The sequence below is a fragment of the Bactrocera tryoni genome, chromosome 3 (assembly GCF_016617805.1).
Source record: "Bactrocera tryoni isolate S06 chromosome 3, CSIRO_BtryS06_freeze2, whole genome shotgun sequence".
Taxonomy (NCBI): domain Eukaryota; kingdom Metazoa; phylum Arthropoda; class Insecta; order Diptera; family Tephritidae; genus Bactrocera; species Bactrocera tryoni.
In genome coordinates, this window is record NC_052501.1 from 11,847,727 (window position 1) to 11,863,193 (window position 15,467).

Below are 15,467 nucleotides of genomic sequence, written 5' to 3' on the forward strand. Positions count from 1 at the left end.
GTGGAGGGCGATTTTTTTGTTATACGAAGTAATACAAAACGTTTGTTTTGCAAAATTTTGCACTTGGCGATCAACAAGGATTGGTCATTTATAATCTAAGATAGCGAATTGGTTTAGATGGGATCGAATCGTGACCGATAGCATAATCGTGGTCGGGTAATAAAATTTTAAATACCTCAAACAAGTTGCTACAGAGTATATTAGTTATACTAATCCAGATAGATAGAGTTATATATATATACTAGCGAATCCGGCCACGCGTTGGGGTGGTATTGATTTTATATTATTATTCATATAATAAGCTATTCAGTACAGTGAAAATTCTATTTACGAATAAAGGCGAAAACGTTTTTGCCGATATGGGAATCCAAGGGATTGTACTTGAGGATTAATTTTGAATACTTATATACACATAAATTTCATTGGCAAAAATAATGAGTTTAAGGCTGTTTTCTCAATGTCTGGTTACTAGCCTTCCTGTCCAGTCAATAGAGTAGTCCGCTTAGTATATTTTACTTTATAAACATCAAAAAACTGTGGGGCCGGCCAATGTGCATTGTTAATGAAGGTGTGCGCTTAATAGAGCGTCCATTTAGTAGAGCTGTCACTGTATTTTTTATTAATGGATTGTTTTTTCTATCGTATCTTTTAAGTGGAGTCGAACTGGACACAGTGTGCTAAATTTTGCCAAAATCTGTTCTGTAGTTTAGGAGTCCATCATAGACAAACAATGTGACACGTAATTTTTTATAGAAAGATTATTAAGATGATGGAACGAGCTTAATTCCGGCTGACTGTCTGTCCGTTCAACCGATCGTCAAATCCGTGCAAGCGATACCTTTAGTAAAAATTAAGGTATTTCAGATTGGCGATAAACCCTAAATCACTCAAGCTATACAAGTATTAACGAAACGTGATCGTCCTTAGTGATTAAATGATCTATATTCTATTGATAGATACCAAATACGCTTTTAACAATTTCGTCGATTAATTAAAATTGGATTAAAAATATTTGATATAGATTTTTTGCAACATCTCAAAATATGCTGCTGCCTTTAGCTTTGAAAGTTGCAAGAGTATAAATTGTCAGGTTGCAACCGTACTTAGCTACTCCATACTTCTCAAATATCACTATGAAAAAGACATGACTGAGCGCTTTTTGAGCTAACCCTTACCTGTATAGCCGCTCTCGCACCGCGACTTATTGCCGGCATAACACTCGTATGCAGTACGCACTGTTTCTTCTGGCCATAAGTCATGCCGTCAACTTGATAACAGTTATCTGGATTCAAATCGATTGGTTCTGAATAGGCCGGTACCGTTGGACTTGGAGTGCTACCATTTATCGCTGGCATGCTTGATTGATCGGCAGCAATATCGCGTGCGCCCGTTATCACGGTATCACGCTCGAAATAGCTCGTACTGTATTTAGCAGCGAATTTATCATTATTACCGGCGCGACGACCTTGCTGACCGCCACCTATATTGCGGCGTTTATGATGCGAACGTTTGGAACGTGAAAGCTCTTGCAATTCACCTTCGTCGACACGAATTGTTGGTAACGTCGTCGTTTCTGTACTTTCGTTGTAGTGTATCTTGAAGGAATCGGGTATTTCAATGGAAACGGCAAAACGTTTTGTATTATTCAGGGTCTGTATGTAGGGCTCATAGTGTGGTCTTAAATATTCACGCTGTTCGCGTAGCAATTGTTCGCGATGACGCTGCCGTTGTTGCTCTTCGCGTTTACGTTGGCGTATGCATTTTGGTGAATCTGGATTGCGTATGCACAACGGCTTTTTGGTAGGTCGTCGGGGTGTAGTGCTGGTCATAGGTGTTGTTGTTTCCGGTGTGGTCGGTGTAGTGACAGCAACAGTTTGTGCCACACCAGCTGCGGTCTTATCGGCATTGCGACCTCGCGCATCACCACCACTTGTATCATTCTTAATCGTTTGATCATTCAACAATAAAACTTGTGGCACAATAGTGATTTTGTCTCGCGCATTCATGCCCGCTTGTGAGAGAAACACAGACATGCCGCCGTCGTCTTCATCATCGTTGTGATAATAGCCACCAAAAGGTTGGCCGCCAGGCAATTTCGCACCGCTCGGGAAGGCCGATTTGCGTGTAGGTGGTGTGACGGGCGCTGAGTACTGAAAGATCGAGCGAAAAGGACGCGCGGTTGTTGTTGTTGTCGCTAAAACTGGTGTTTGGCGATCTTTCTGCAGACTTGGAAACACAACGAATTTCGATTGGAAATTACTATCGTGTTTCGTTAAATTTTGTAAGAATAAAATATGCTTCTTCAGATCATCAATATTCGAAGCGAACTCCGGTGTGGCCGGTGTTGTGGGCCGTCTTGTGGTCGTCGTCGTTGTTGTGCCACGTGTTGTGGTGCCTACCAGGCGCTGTGTAGCCATAAGTGTACGCGGATCTGGTGAGGCGTTCTTTAACGCCATCGGCACTATGAACTTTCGATCTTCATCTGTTAAACTTGTGGGCAAACCATTCTCATCGGTATCCTCATCAAGTAAAATAATTTGTTTTTGATCCATTTCTTCTTGTATGGGATGGCGTCGTCGTTGCGCCATAACAATACCACCACCGCCATAATGTGTATTACTGCTCGTGCTCGCTGCGGTATTCGGTATTTTTTTGGTTAAATCGGCTTTGACGAAACCCGTCGCTGAGTCACGTAAATCTACGGGCTTTATGAATGTACCCAATTTTCGTAAACCCTCTTGATGCATGAGCGCCTGCTCATCTTTGGTTATATTGAGAGGAACACTGCTATTGGCCAGCACCTCTACTTCGTTACTGAATTCGATGAACGGTGATTTCACGCCGAGACAACTGGAAAGAGATGAATAGAAGAGGATATGAATTAATCAGGAAACGAAAAATCGGCGTATAGAGATATTTAATTTTCGAAGAAAGTGGACATTTAATAAAATTAATAGTTTCTTTCAGCACTAAAAATTATTTTACGAAAAAATTCTTTATTTTTATATAAATCAATTAAAGTCAAAAATCTCGTAAAAGTTTTCTCTTAAAGTTGTGGAAAAATGTTTTCGCCATAAATATCAAAGTCTGAGATCCATTTCAACGAATTGCTTTGAGATTTCCTCGTGTAAGACCTCAAGCATTCCGCTGTGGGAAAAGTCAAAGTTTACACTTTTATATAAAAATATTTTGTAGAAATGTTCATCATGACCAGGCGAACCTAGATGATTTCCTCTGCATACACTTTCCAAATGGAATTTTTCATGACTATATATTATACATATATATAAGACGGGTCTTTATCTTTATATGCATACGTAAGACACTATTCTTTTGCCGTTAAAGAAATTTTTCAAATAAAAAGCACTTCTTACCACTCATATAATTCCACGACCTCTGTCACCAAAGCCAACCCAAAATGCAGTGAAAAATTGACATCTAAAAAGCAGTGACAGGGCCAATAGTCGAACAAGCAAACGACAGACAATACATGCACTCTTACAAATTTACATATGTGTGTACGAATGTGCGCCGATTATGAACCGAACAATCAATTGACAAAGCGACCAGCGAGAAAAAAGCTGGCAGACCCGTTGGCAGACAGACCGAAGCACAAAACTCATGTCAAAGACTTATGTGGACAAATGTTTTCAAATGTGTAAATGTCATTTTTCAAATGTCAAGTGAAACAAATCGTATCGGAATATTAAAAAAATGTAAGTATGTAATCTAAGGAAAATATATACAAACATGCATACGATGTATAAGTATAGGTAGATGTGTATGTGAGCCAATGCAGAAAAAGTAATCACGTACAATTTGACAACTAAACCAAGCGGAAATTTCAAGAACGCTTTTGTTGTTGTTGCATTTGTGAATGGCCAAAATTCATAGCAGACGATGACAATCGTCTTGGAAAACATCTCTGTTGGTGAGTATGCAGCACTTCGTAGACGTTCGATTTGATTTGTTACAGATGAAGAAGCAATAAAACAAATAACAATAACAAAGTTCCGCTTATCATTTGTGAACGGTAAATAAATTGCTCACTTATCGAAAGATTTCTAACGAACCGATATTGATGGCATAATAGAGTGACTATTTGCTGTGGTGTGGTAAACAAGAAAATGTGTTTAAGCGCTGGTATACCATAATTAACAAGAATTAGCTAGCGGAATGATGATCCATTATGATTACTTGAAGCAGTTAAAGTCTCAGTTAAGTCAAGTTGTTTTGAAAATTTTGTTTATCAGCATGTAAATATTTATAGTCATAGAACTATAGAGAACTATTATATGATCGAAATAGTTATAATTCTAGTTCTAGAAAGATGTTACGCTAGATCTTATAAGAAGTGATCAGGGACTCTTTTGACTTTTACCAGAAAAAATTTTGTTATAGCCACAAATTAGGAGAATTTCATTTAAAGATGTGTAAGAGATCTCCTCTGACTTTCAACGAAAAGTAATAATAAAAAATTCTCCCATTTTTGTATTTTCGAACCAATACCCCCCTTTATTCACTTCTTTACACAGTTTTAGTAACTGATTATATTTTTGAAAGGTATTAAGTGGAGTTTCTGTCATTTTTCTGGTATCCCAATCGGTATTATCCCAAGTTTTAAGCCTATGCACATCGAATAATGGACTTTTTATGCTAAAATACCGGCAATTAGAAACAAATTTTCTTTATTTTCTAATCTGAAACAATAATCGAACATAAGTTGAGTAGAAACGTAGCACACAATAATAATTTCCTTCAATATATCCTAGCAAAAGATCTACAAAATTTGTTTTTAATTGTCCAATCTCAGCCACTTTAATTAGCTGTCAGCGCTTAAGTACATTTACTCTGAAATATTTATTTTAATGTGGAGTACTTGTATTATCTGAAATATTAAATTATCATAAGTTTTACGTGCATCTAATGAAATTGATTGCAATCCAAATAAAAAGGTCTAAGTACATATAGGGTGCCTAGTTTACCTGCAGGAAATTCATAGTAGTTATGGGTCAACTGTAAATATCCGAAAAATATTAGATTTTTATATTCAGTGGGCTACAGATTTCAACTGTGCCGAGAGCGATGTATGGGTAATAAAAAAAACTTTGAATAAGTATTGCATAAGAAATGTATATATATTTTACCTATACATTCTCAACACTTCAACATATCGTCAGTTTAACATGGGATGGGTTGTACGACCTTGCTTAATGCATACGTATTTCAATTTGATTGGAATCAAGCTTTTCAAGATAACATCAAATTGGATGTCTGGTCAGGTTGGCATATAATAGATGAGTTCGCAAGGATAAGCAATCTCATTCTCAAATCGCCAGAAACGAGTTGCAGATTCACTGTAGATTTTCTACTGAACATTCACTCCTCCGGATCTCTTCGCCAGTAAATTTCTAATGCTCAGCAATGTTTTTTCCCTAATTCCCCAATTATCGAAGCTCTTTCCATGAAGTAGGAGTAGAATCTTTCCTACACATCCTTTGTGAATGTACCGCTTTTGAATGACTAAATTTGAGCACTATATTTATCAGACGTTTAAACATGATTTCTCGCCCAACAAATTTTTGGTAATTTGAGTTCCCGGTCGGAACATTTTTGGCAACGAGATAGCAAAGCTAGCGGCCTCTTTAGATGAATCAGGGGCGGAGTTAATATCACGTCCGCTGGGAACGCTATATATTTATTTTGTACAAATAGCTGAGAGCATAATGATCAATGAACTAATACAAAATATAATACTAAGAACCCATTAGGCACCAAACCTTGAAAGATTGTCCACAAGAGGCTAACTGACAACGAGGTAGCAAAGGTCAGGAAAGCATGAACGAAAAAATCGCTATGCGACTTTAAGTGCCAATACACTTTCCTACAGGGATACGAAAATTTGTATACTCATGCGTGTATGCCGATAGTCGTTTGATTAATTTTTTAATATTCACTTTTCACTTCAATTTGCTCTCTCTCGTGGCGCTATCAGCATACTTAAATTCGATTAGAGTTAATGAATTTTTATAAATTTCTTTCAAATTGTCGTAGACTTTGATAGCTTTTTTTTCAAATTTATACTGCTTATTTTCATGTAGACATCTAAGTAGATTTGTAAGCTTTGTTGCTCATTCTTTCCGCTTTATGTAAATTAATTACTGCTGCTCATGGGTCAAAAGAAATGTCTCTTGTATGAGAAATTAAATTAATGTATGACATTCTGGTTTCCTGTGATAGGCGTGGCGCCAGTAAATGTGCTATGAACTGTAGCATATGTGTGTGTGTGTGTGCATACGTGAGTTTTTAAATGTGCGTTGATAACAGATGCGTTGGCGCTGCGTTGCGAGTGGACAGATTTATCAATGTTAAACTTGAATTTATGGCCACACACAAGGCGTATTAGGTGACAACACAGTCATTAGAAGCATGCTGGCAATGGCTGGTGGGTTAAAGTTCGTGAGGCAAAGATGATAAATGTCCCTTAGTGTAACAAAATAGATTTTTAAATTGAAATCGTTAATTGACACATAAAATAATTTAAAGAAATAGAAATAGAAAAGTAAAATAAATTTAAATTAATGTGCCATATCACCCTTCATCATATTAGTAAGGCAGCTCTATATTTAGCTCGATATGGTTTACATATATAAATAAATTGTAAATATTTTCTTTTATACTGTTATAAAGCGTTTGCAACAACAAATTCAAGCGCTAATTGAAATTCATTCTCAAACAATTTGTGGGGGTCTAATTTATATGTGAATGCTTTCAGCGATCAGCACTTATGTATCAATTCTCGCGCCTAACTTCGCATAGTCTCTCAAAAGTAATTCACACAAAATGCTGCTTCTAGTGTGATTTTTTAGAATTCATTGCACGTCCAAGTTTCGCTTAGTTTGTTTTGATAAGCTTTGCGAATTCGACTTTGAAGCAGCTCAAAGCTTACGCTGCAAATTACACTTGATTTAGTGTCGCTCTAAGCTTGAAAGAAGCAACTAAACCGGTTTTGAATAGTTTTTCTATGTTTGAATTTCCCAAATTTATCAATTAAATACGCATAATTGAGAAAAATATGCATAAAATTTTGCTTTTGCTTTGCATTTTGATGGATTTGAACGAGAATGTGTTCGTGGAGCCGGCAACAATACCGGAGAGTCATAATGAAGTTTGGGGTGCACGTAGCTCACGTGACGTACTCATTAAGCGTGAAATAGTGAAAGAGACGTTCAAGCCGTTGCGCGTGGTGTCGAGTGACTATGAATTCAGACAAAAGGTAGGTCAATACATATACAATTAGCGGTTCATTTATAGCTAAATTCGTTTTCAGTTTTATCCTATTTTCTGTCCCCACTCTGTTCATCCCATTCACTTTCATTCGGTTTCTTTAAAAATTTTATGTGACATACATACAAATAAAATAAAATACCATAAGGCTCCTACTTGCCTTTTCCGTCAATGTTTCAAGTGTCTATCCACTTTCTGTTTATCAATGAGATTCTGTTTTCACAAACAAATGTTTCTGTTTCATTTTTGTTAATTGTATTCTTATCATTCTATGTATTTTATTTAAACTAGAGAGAAAAATTATATATTCTTAATTTCTGTTTCTGTTCGTTTTCTGTTTATACTTTATCAGTTTCTGTTTCCGTTCTGTTTTCGTAATAAAGTTTCTGTTTTGATTTTATTTCTTTATTTATGTAAGCTGATTTTTATGTTTTCGTAACAGAGCTTCTATTTTGATTTTCATTTAAAAATTTTTACAAAAAAATTTGTTTTTTTTTAGGCTGATGGCATTGTCCATCCCCGCACGATTACCCAAATTGTGGTCACAGATATCTATACTGATGGCGATGGTGGCTATGCATCATTGAAAAGCGGCGGACCAGGAATGGATTTTGCAGTTATACACCTAAGGAGCCAGCGTGGTCATGGTTATCACTTTACTATTGATTTCTATGGACAGTGAACGAAATTTCAATTATGAAATTAAAAATATGAATTTACAGTAATTTTGAGATGAATATTTATATAACATCTGCATATTAAAACTGTTAGGATGAGATTTTTATTATAATGTTAAATAATTAATCGAAATATATATATGCGTTGATATAGCGCACGAAATTGAGAAAATACATATGAATGAAATGTTATTTTATTTTAAAAGTTTTAATAATTCTAAATATCGTTACACAAATATTACTGCAGTTTTATAAGAGTAAAGACTAGTCTCTGCATCACTTCTCTTAACACACTCTTAACACAAAATAGGTTAAATTTGCTTAGTTCTAACAGTTATAGGCCGGACGGTAATAAAAATAGCTGATAAATTACAAATCAGGAAGTAGGGCATTCCTCATCATACGATCTATAGGACCTCTTGTCTTAACTTATTCGTTAAAGTCAATATCCACCAACGGAGTGCTTTACCCAAATGATCCTAAAATCCAATATGCAAACTAACTCTCTAAAAGATAAATATCAGAGTTATCGTCAAGGAGACGGAGTTACTACTTTGGTATTTTCCAAAAAGTGATCTACAGAATCTTTTGTTTTTTCGGCAGTAAGCCGAAGACAATTTTTCGTCTTGATATGGTCATTAAAGTGATTTACAAACTATATGGTCTCTTTGAAGCGGAGGCCAATATGTAATCTTTGATATTCTCCTAGAAGTGATGTACATCTTCATCTATGAAAAAAAATATATATCGGAAGCTTGATCAAGTATGATCAGATGAGATATTAAGTAATTACGACCGACCATATACGCTTTATATATGCAGACATTTTATCCGAATCTTGCTAAACTTGGAATTCAAACTCTTGTTGAAGAATGATCATAGATTTATTGACTTTTTGACTATTCGACGAGGTGATTATGAGCATCTAATTTTCGAACCATCTTATTTTTATATGCTTAATCTTTCTTCATTTTTAATTATATATGTGTTAATTGAACTTAACTCATAATTCCATCGCATATTCTAGAGAACATAAGTAGTTTTTGAATTACAACTGTCACGTACTTAAAGCAGTAAATACCAAAAGCATCAAAAGTTCAAAAGCAGCGCATACCAATCAGAAGATAAGATACCCGAACGAAAGAACTAACTAAGATATATTTCTCCAAACGTCATTACGCAACATTTCAATGTCTCGCCTTGTGCAACAAAACCCCAAATAGTTACACTTTTTCGCAACATCCACACTGTAGCGAGATAGTAGATGTGGAAAGGTGGTGTAATAAGCGGTAAATGGGTTATTGGGTCATATTGCCAACAGTCATAAATATCTAACAAAAGTTCTTGAAATGCTTACAACCATAAGTATCAGGAACGAACTTTTTTGGTATAAAATGTGCAGCATTTAGTGGCAAATGACACAGTTGACAGTTGAAGGCAAAAAGAGCAACATCAACACATCGCCGGTGTTTTAGTGCAATTAGTAAAGTGCGGGCGACGTAATTTTAAATAACACGAATTAACTTTGAATTTTTTTCACATTTTTGAAGTATTACGCTTTTTCAAAATGAAAGTAGTTTTTGCTTTTTTAATATTTTCGGCCGCCATATTCGCCAAAGCGAATGCCATTGACCAAGTGCTTGGTGTAATTACGCCAACTGATTCAATATTGGCCATGACTACAGTGCAAAGACGCTTTCGTTTGGGCCAAGTGGTGACGGCTACATATACATTTACGGTAAGCGAATAGAGTTAACTTTAAAAATTAATTTAAATGTACAGGTCTGCTTTTAAATGCATTTATTATAATCTGAACGGGTTATCTTAAGTTTGCTACACAAAAGGAAACGTCAGAAACCTTACTAAGTATATGTATATGTAAATAATCAGAGTGACGAGGTAAGGCGATTTAGTCATGAAGTACAGTGTGTCCATCTGATCTTCCGTCAGTATTTAGACGCTCTAGTAGCTCATTTTTTGAGATATCGACCTGAAAAATAACACCTGATATCGGGCTGCCATATGAACTTAACGATCGGAATAAATTGTTTCTAAGGAAAGTTTTTTAATTTGAAGTGACATCTTCTAACACATTTACCGAAGAAATTGTTAAGATCATAAGCCTAAATATAATTAATATTTAATTATAATTATAAAAAACTTTTTCCAATACTGAATTCAATTTTAATTTTAATTAAAAAATTAATTTTAATGCTTACTTTAAATAATATTATATATATATAATATATGTAATTAAATTAAAAAAAATTAAGATTAATTAATTAATTAATCTACAATTAATTAAATTAAAAAGTTTAAAAAGCAAAATTAATTAATTATTATTAATTTTAAAAACAGTTATTTTAATTTCAGTTATAATTAGTTAATTAAAAACTAATTTTTTTAATGTCATTAAATTTTTAAGTATTTTTACTTACAATTTAGTTAAATAATTATATTTTTTCTTAATTACTTGAATTTAGTACATTTATGCAAATTTTAAAAGCAATTTAATTTTTAGGGAGCTTCCACAACAGCTAGCGTCGTAGGCATCAGAATTAGTGACAACAAGCCTGCGAGAAAAAGTCCCGCAGTAGCAATAACCAGTGGAGCACTAAATTCTGCCACTGTCACCCTAACTTTAACGTCACAACGCAGTCTTGGTATCAACAGTCAAATTACTGTCTATGGAACGCCATAATTTTTACTTTTCGGCCGAATACGTCACATACTTATCTTTTGTTAATACAATATACATATAATTAGTTTTAAAGGAGGGTTATAAAATATCTCCTCGCATTATATTTAGTTCAAACTAAATCAATAAATTTTTTTGACAAAAAAGTTCTGCCGTAATTTATTAATAAGGGCAAATATGACATCGTTCGGGAGTAAACACTTTAAAGAATATAGGGTGGTAATGAAATCTTTACAAAATTAATTAACGTAATTTTAGTTCTTATTATATAATTATAATTAATTAATTTACATGTAATTGTAGTTAAATTTTTTAGTTTCATTAATTTTTCTAATTTTTTAATTATAATTTTAATTACTTTTACTTATAATCGTAATTACTTAGTTATAATTTTATTATTTGATAACATGTATATTAATTAATTACAATAACAATTGTATTTAAATTTTTTAAATTTTGTTAATTTTTCGAATTTTTTTAAATTATAATTTTATTTATAATTTTCATTAATTGAATTTAATTTTTTTATATAATTGTAAATTTTTGTTTCAATTTAATTTTTAGGGTGCCTCTACAACAGCTAGGGTCGTGGGCATCAGAATAAGTGACAGAAAGCGTGCAAGAAAAAGCCCTGCAATTACAATAACAAGCGGTGCACTAAATTCAGCCACTATCACCCTTACATTAACGTCTCAACGCAACTTTGGTATCAACAGCAATATTACTGTCTATGGCACGCCATAATTTTTTCCCAACAGAATACATAATTAGCTTTTAAGTAATACACAAAAATAAAATTTACAATATCTCTTTGTATTTTATTTCCCTCAAAATAAATCATAACTTTTTTTTATTAAAAGTGTTGCAGTTCTATTTTCAAAGTTGGGGTATATGTATCCTTGAAATAAAACACACTGGTACTGAAATCTGAAGATTATTTATGTTTAATACATAGCCCTGGTTATAACCTGTGAGCATCCAATTTGTATTGTTCTACCCTGTAATTGCTTTGTAATTGTAGTAATCACTTGTAAATCTGTAAAGTTGTAAACCAATCCTTTCAGAAGGCAACAACCTATCGGTCCTTGGAAGTATGTATAAATATGCCACACATGTGTATGTAATCATAAAACGTACTACACTCTTTATTAAGTAGACAGACATGATAGCTGGAAAATGCACAAAACTTTGTTTCTACATATTTTGTTAATAAATCGTCAGCAGGTGTTGACTACAAGCACGTACGACTGCATCCTCGAACACAGCCACACGCAGGCTGCAAGACTCTAGATTTTGTAGTTGCAAGTGGTGTAGCACAATGTTGCGGTTTCGGCCAACAAACCTTTGTTGTGAATTTGCAAATATTTTTCCACAGCCAAGAGTACACACATACAGATATGTGCAATGCTTGCATTGCAGCTAGATATATACAGAGTATCAAGTGGTTGGGCAGATTGCTGAACATCTGCTACTGTTATTTGTAAATTTTCAATTTGCAAATAGATTTTGTGGTTTCGGAATACGAAATATTTGCAGAATCACTGATAAGATGCATCCAAATGATGAGAACTAGAAAATCATAAAATAATCATAAATATCTATGGTGATGGATTTGCCAGCGAAAGAAGATAGACGTGTTGAAATTTTATATTTTCGATATAAATTGCAAACATTTGTGTGTTTGTATGTTCACACTTAGAACGATGTGTTAAAATAGCCTATTTGTCTGTATAACAGTGATTGGAGAAGATGTAAAAGAAGGTGGCCACCGAGTCAATCGTTTTTCTAGGCATTATTGGGATTAAAGCTCTCACTTGATATTAGTAGATTTATTTGGGGGTTTATCATATGCTTGATGAATTACTATGCAGGGAAGCGATTTTACAATTATCAATATTAAATTAAAGGAGTTGCTTGCCGGATGAAATTTGATGTATATAAATGTCTTTGCTGTGGCGACGTCATTATACATATGTCTAATAACTTGAATAGGTGCCGAGTTTTTTTACTTCAATTTCAATTTCCTTAAAAGCAGTATATTTAATGCTTTTATTACTAATGTTACATCGGACTTTCGTGTCTGTTGAAAAAGTCAAACAGGTCGTGAGAACTTCAGCCAAAGCTTACATTATCATAATAGGTGTTTGCTTTTGACGTGTGGTTTTCAACAAAGAACTCTTTAACTTTTTTCAGCGTTGGTCTTTTTGACACCTGTTGCTTAATTCATACTTCGTATGGATTGCTATTTTAGAACTAACGGACCCTTACCCTGGCACAACGTTTGCAATTCTGCAAATTTATTACCAAAGTAATATGTCGGTTTGCGAACTTCGTCCAATATTCAGTCGACATAATGGTACAGCAGAGTCAGTAATTCGAAAATCCATGTATGGTTTAGCACCACGTTTACTTTAGTAGAAAATACGCATTCTCAAAGAGTACTCACCGAAGATGCTACTACAGCTATGGAGCAGAGAACTATAGAAGAAGACCCGAATGAGTCCATTCGCCATTACACGGGACAATTGGAGCTGTTCAGGATCCACTTTATGGAAGATATTTCCGAAGGATCTTGATCTGCGGGCTTACAAAATTCAACTCGTCTGAGAGTTCACAAACAAAATTATCGCATTTGGAAATATGATAATCTGTAAGCAATTGTTCAGATGCCGTTATGCCCTTAAGAAGTCATTGTTTGGGATGCTCTATGGGCATCATTGATCCATATTTCTTAAAAACTGATAGCGATCCCAATGCTACAGTCACTCGGGACCATTATAGAGCCGTGATTAATGATTTTTTCGCGTCTGATATGAAAAATGTTTATCTGGTTCCAACAAGACGGCCCTAGATAACATAAAGCCAACGAAACATTCAATTGATTGAAGAAACCTTTTTGGCTTGGATCACCAAGACCTTGCAGTTTAATACTGCTGGACTATTTTATACTGAGTTATGTGGCCGCTTTTCAACGCAAATAAGCCCGAGATGATTGACGCCTTGGTTAGGAATATTCGGCGTATTATTGCAGACATATGACTCAAATTTCTTCTTGAAAACCACATGTCTAAAAAACACCCATTAGAAATTATTTATAATTTCTTCGATAAACAACTGCAACAGCAGCAGAAAATATTCCTGACTTAGTGAGTGAATAATAATCTGGGTCCCTCTGGTTACAGCGAAAAAGCTCCGACAACAAAGGTCTTGTACTCTACCAGACCTAACTAAATACTTTTATTAGTAAAAATATCGAGTAATACTGTAGTTTGGGATTTCTTATGTTATCGGTATTTTTTTAAAACTGCTTCCGTATTTAGCACCAATCATAAAAGTATTAAGACTTTATCTAAGTAAATAAATTTGAACGATAAACAAGCACTTCAAGAACTCGACTATCTTTATTACCATCAGAACTACTTAAGTATAATTTCCGTTCTTTAAAGTATGTACTATAAAGAGAACAACAAAATGAGTCATTAGTCACATGTAACTAAAATCTTAACAACACATAACTTTAGGCGCAAACGCCAGCAAGAAGACCAAAAACGTTGTAAACAGGGTGTTGCTTCAGATAATAAAAAAATAATGATGAGAAAATCACTTCAGAATTTCACGCAAGAATCCCCTACCAACACAGGTAATAAATCTATGTATATACTGTATATGTGAGCATTTATGTACAGAAGAGCGCAGATTGATAAGATAACTTCGCTGCAATCATTACAATGACAAATGATTCACTAAAGCAAACTGATTTTCTGCCAACGAGACATGATATTTGTAAACAGTCTGATAACGAAAAACTACAAAATTTAATTTGATAAAATTTTATTAATAAAGCAATAATAAATTAAAGGAAAACAAATTGGCAAATGATTAACGTAACTTTTCAAGGAAACGATAAGGTAAGGTAAACAACGTTATTATCACACACTAGATCAAACCTTAAGAGGGCTTCAAGTGGCTAAACAAATAAGCGTGTGTGCGAGTGACAGGTGTATATGGTTGAGCGTGTGATAAAAACAATCAGTGAGTTAATATGTATATAAAAGCGACAGTTATTGGTAGATAACGCAACAGTAAGTTTCCAACAGTCGAACTATACGCAAGTGTCACAAAAATAATTAAAAATTAATAAATTTAAATTTATTTAACGATAATAAATAAATAATAAATAATAAGAATGAAAGCACGTACAACAATCGCACTCATCGCCTTCGGCATCTTGGCAGCGTTGGTCGCCACCAGCATTGCCACCAACAGCACTTGGGGCCAACGTGGACGCTACGATCGCCTGCTCTACCGCACACAGGTCGTCAAGAAGTCCGACTTGTGGCGTGTGATATCTGTGGATGTAGAGTTCCCTGGCAAGGTAAAAATAGCTCTCTAACTACAAAACACAAAAAATTTATTGAATTTGTTCATTAATATTACATTTTCTTTCTGTTGCAGAACGCTTATAATCCCTACTACATCACCCAGGTGGTGGCTGTCGATCACAAGCGCAAGGATGGCGGTTATGCGCAGCTGCGCAAAGGTGGTCCCGGCTATCGCAATGTAACCCTGCATATCAAATCTGACCGCAACCATGGTCTGAACTACACTGTTGAGGTTTTCGGCAATTAAGCGAATATTGTGTTAAATGAAGGACGAAAGAAATTTGTTAAATGCAAAGCGCACTTATTTATAAATATAAAAATAACACTGGTTAAAAAAAACTGAAAAGCTGAAAGTATAAAATAATTCTGTGATTAATTTGATGTATACATATACATATGCACCTGAGTCTTTATGAATATGTA

The 15,467-nt window shown here is 34.5% G+C and overlaps 4 protein-coding genes across 5 annotated transcripts in view; 3 read left to right on the forward strand and 1 right to left on the reverse strand.

Moving 5' to 3' along the window:
- Positions 1 to 15,467, reverse strand: part of LOC120770240 (protein Wnt-5) — a 164,702-nt gene that overhangs the window by 97,911 nt on the left and 51,324 nt on the right. Inside the window, exon 2 of the mRNA XM_040097538.1 lies at positions 1,176 to 2,850. Coding sequence (XP_039953472.1) covers positions 1,176 to 2,850 — 1,675 coding nt within the window. The remainder of the gene's footprint in view (positions 1 to 1,175; positions 2,851 to 15,467) is intronic.
- Positions 6,897 to 8,156, forward strand: LOC120770241 (probable salivary secreted peptide). The gene is made up of 2 exons (XM_040097539.1): positions 6,897 to 7,276; positions 7,787 to 8,156. Exons 1-2 carry the CDS (start codon positions 7,076 to 7,078, stop codon positions 7,967 to 7,969), a joined length of 384 nt encoding a protein of 127 aa, XP_039953473.1. The 5' UTR covers positions 6,897 to 7,075; the 3' UTR covers positions 7,970 to 8,156.
- On the forward strand, positions 9,532 to 11,412 carry LOC120770249. 2 transcript variants are annotated; one of them, XM_040097546.1, is made up of 2 exons: positions 9,532 to 9,702; positions 11,227 to 11,412. In XM_040097546.1, the coding sequence occupies exons 1-2, from the start codon at positions 9,532 to 9,534 to the stop codon at positions 11,404 to 11,406; spliced, it is 351 nt and encodes a 116-aa protein (XP_039953480.1). In that variant the 3' UTR covers positions 11,407 to 11,412. The 2 variants fall into 2 exon arrangements, with proteins under 2 accessions (XP_039953480.1, XP_039953481.1); XM_040097547.1 differs by lacking the exon at positions 11,227 to 11,412 and adding an exon at positions 10,486 to 10,665.
- Positions 14,784 to 15,383, forward strand: LOC120770244 (probable salivary secreted peptide). Its single transcript, XM_040097542.1, has 2 exons — positions 14,784 to 15,037; positions 15,118 to 15,383. Exons 1-2 carry the CDS (start codon positions 14,849 to 14,851, stop codon positions 15,289 to 15,291), a joined length of 363 nt encoding a protein of 120 aa, XP_039953476.1. The 5' UTR covers positions 14,784 to 14,848; the 3' UTR covers positions 15,292 to 15,383.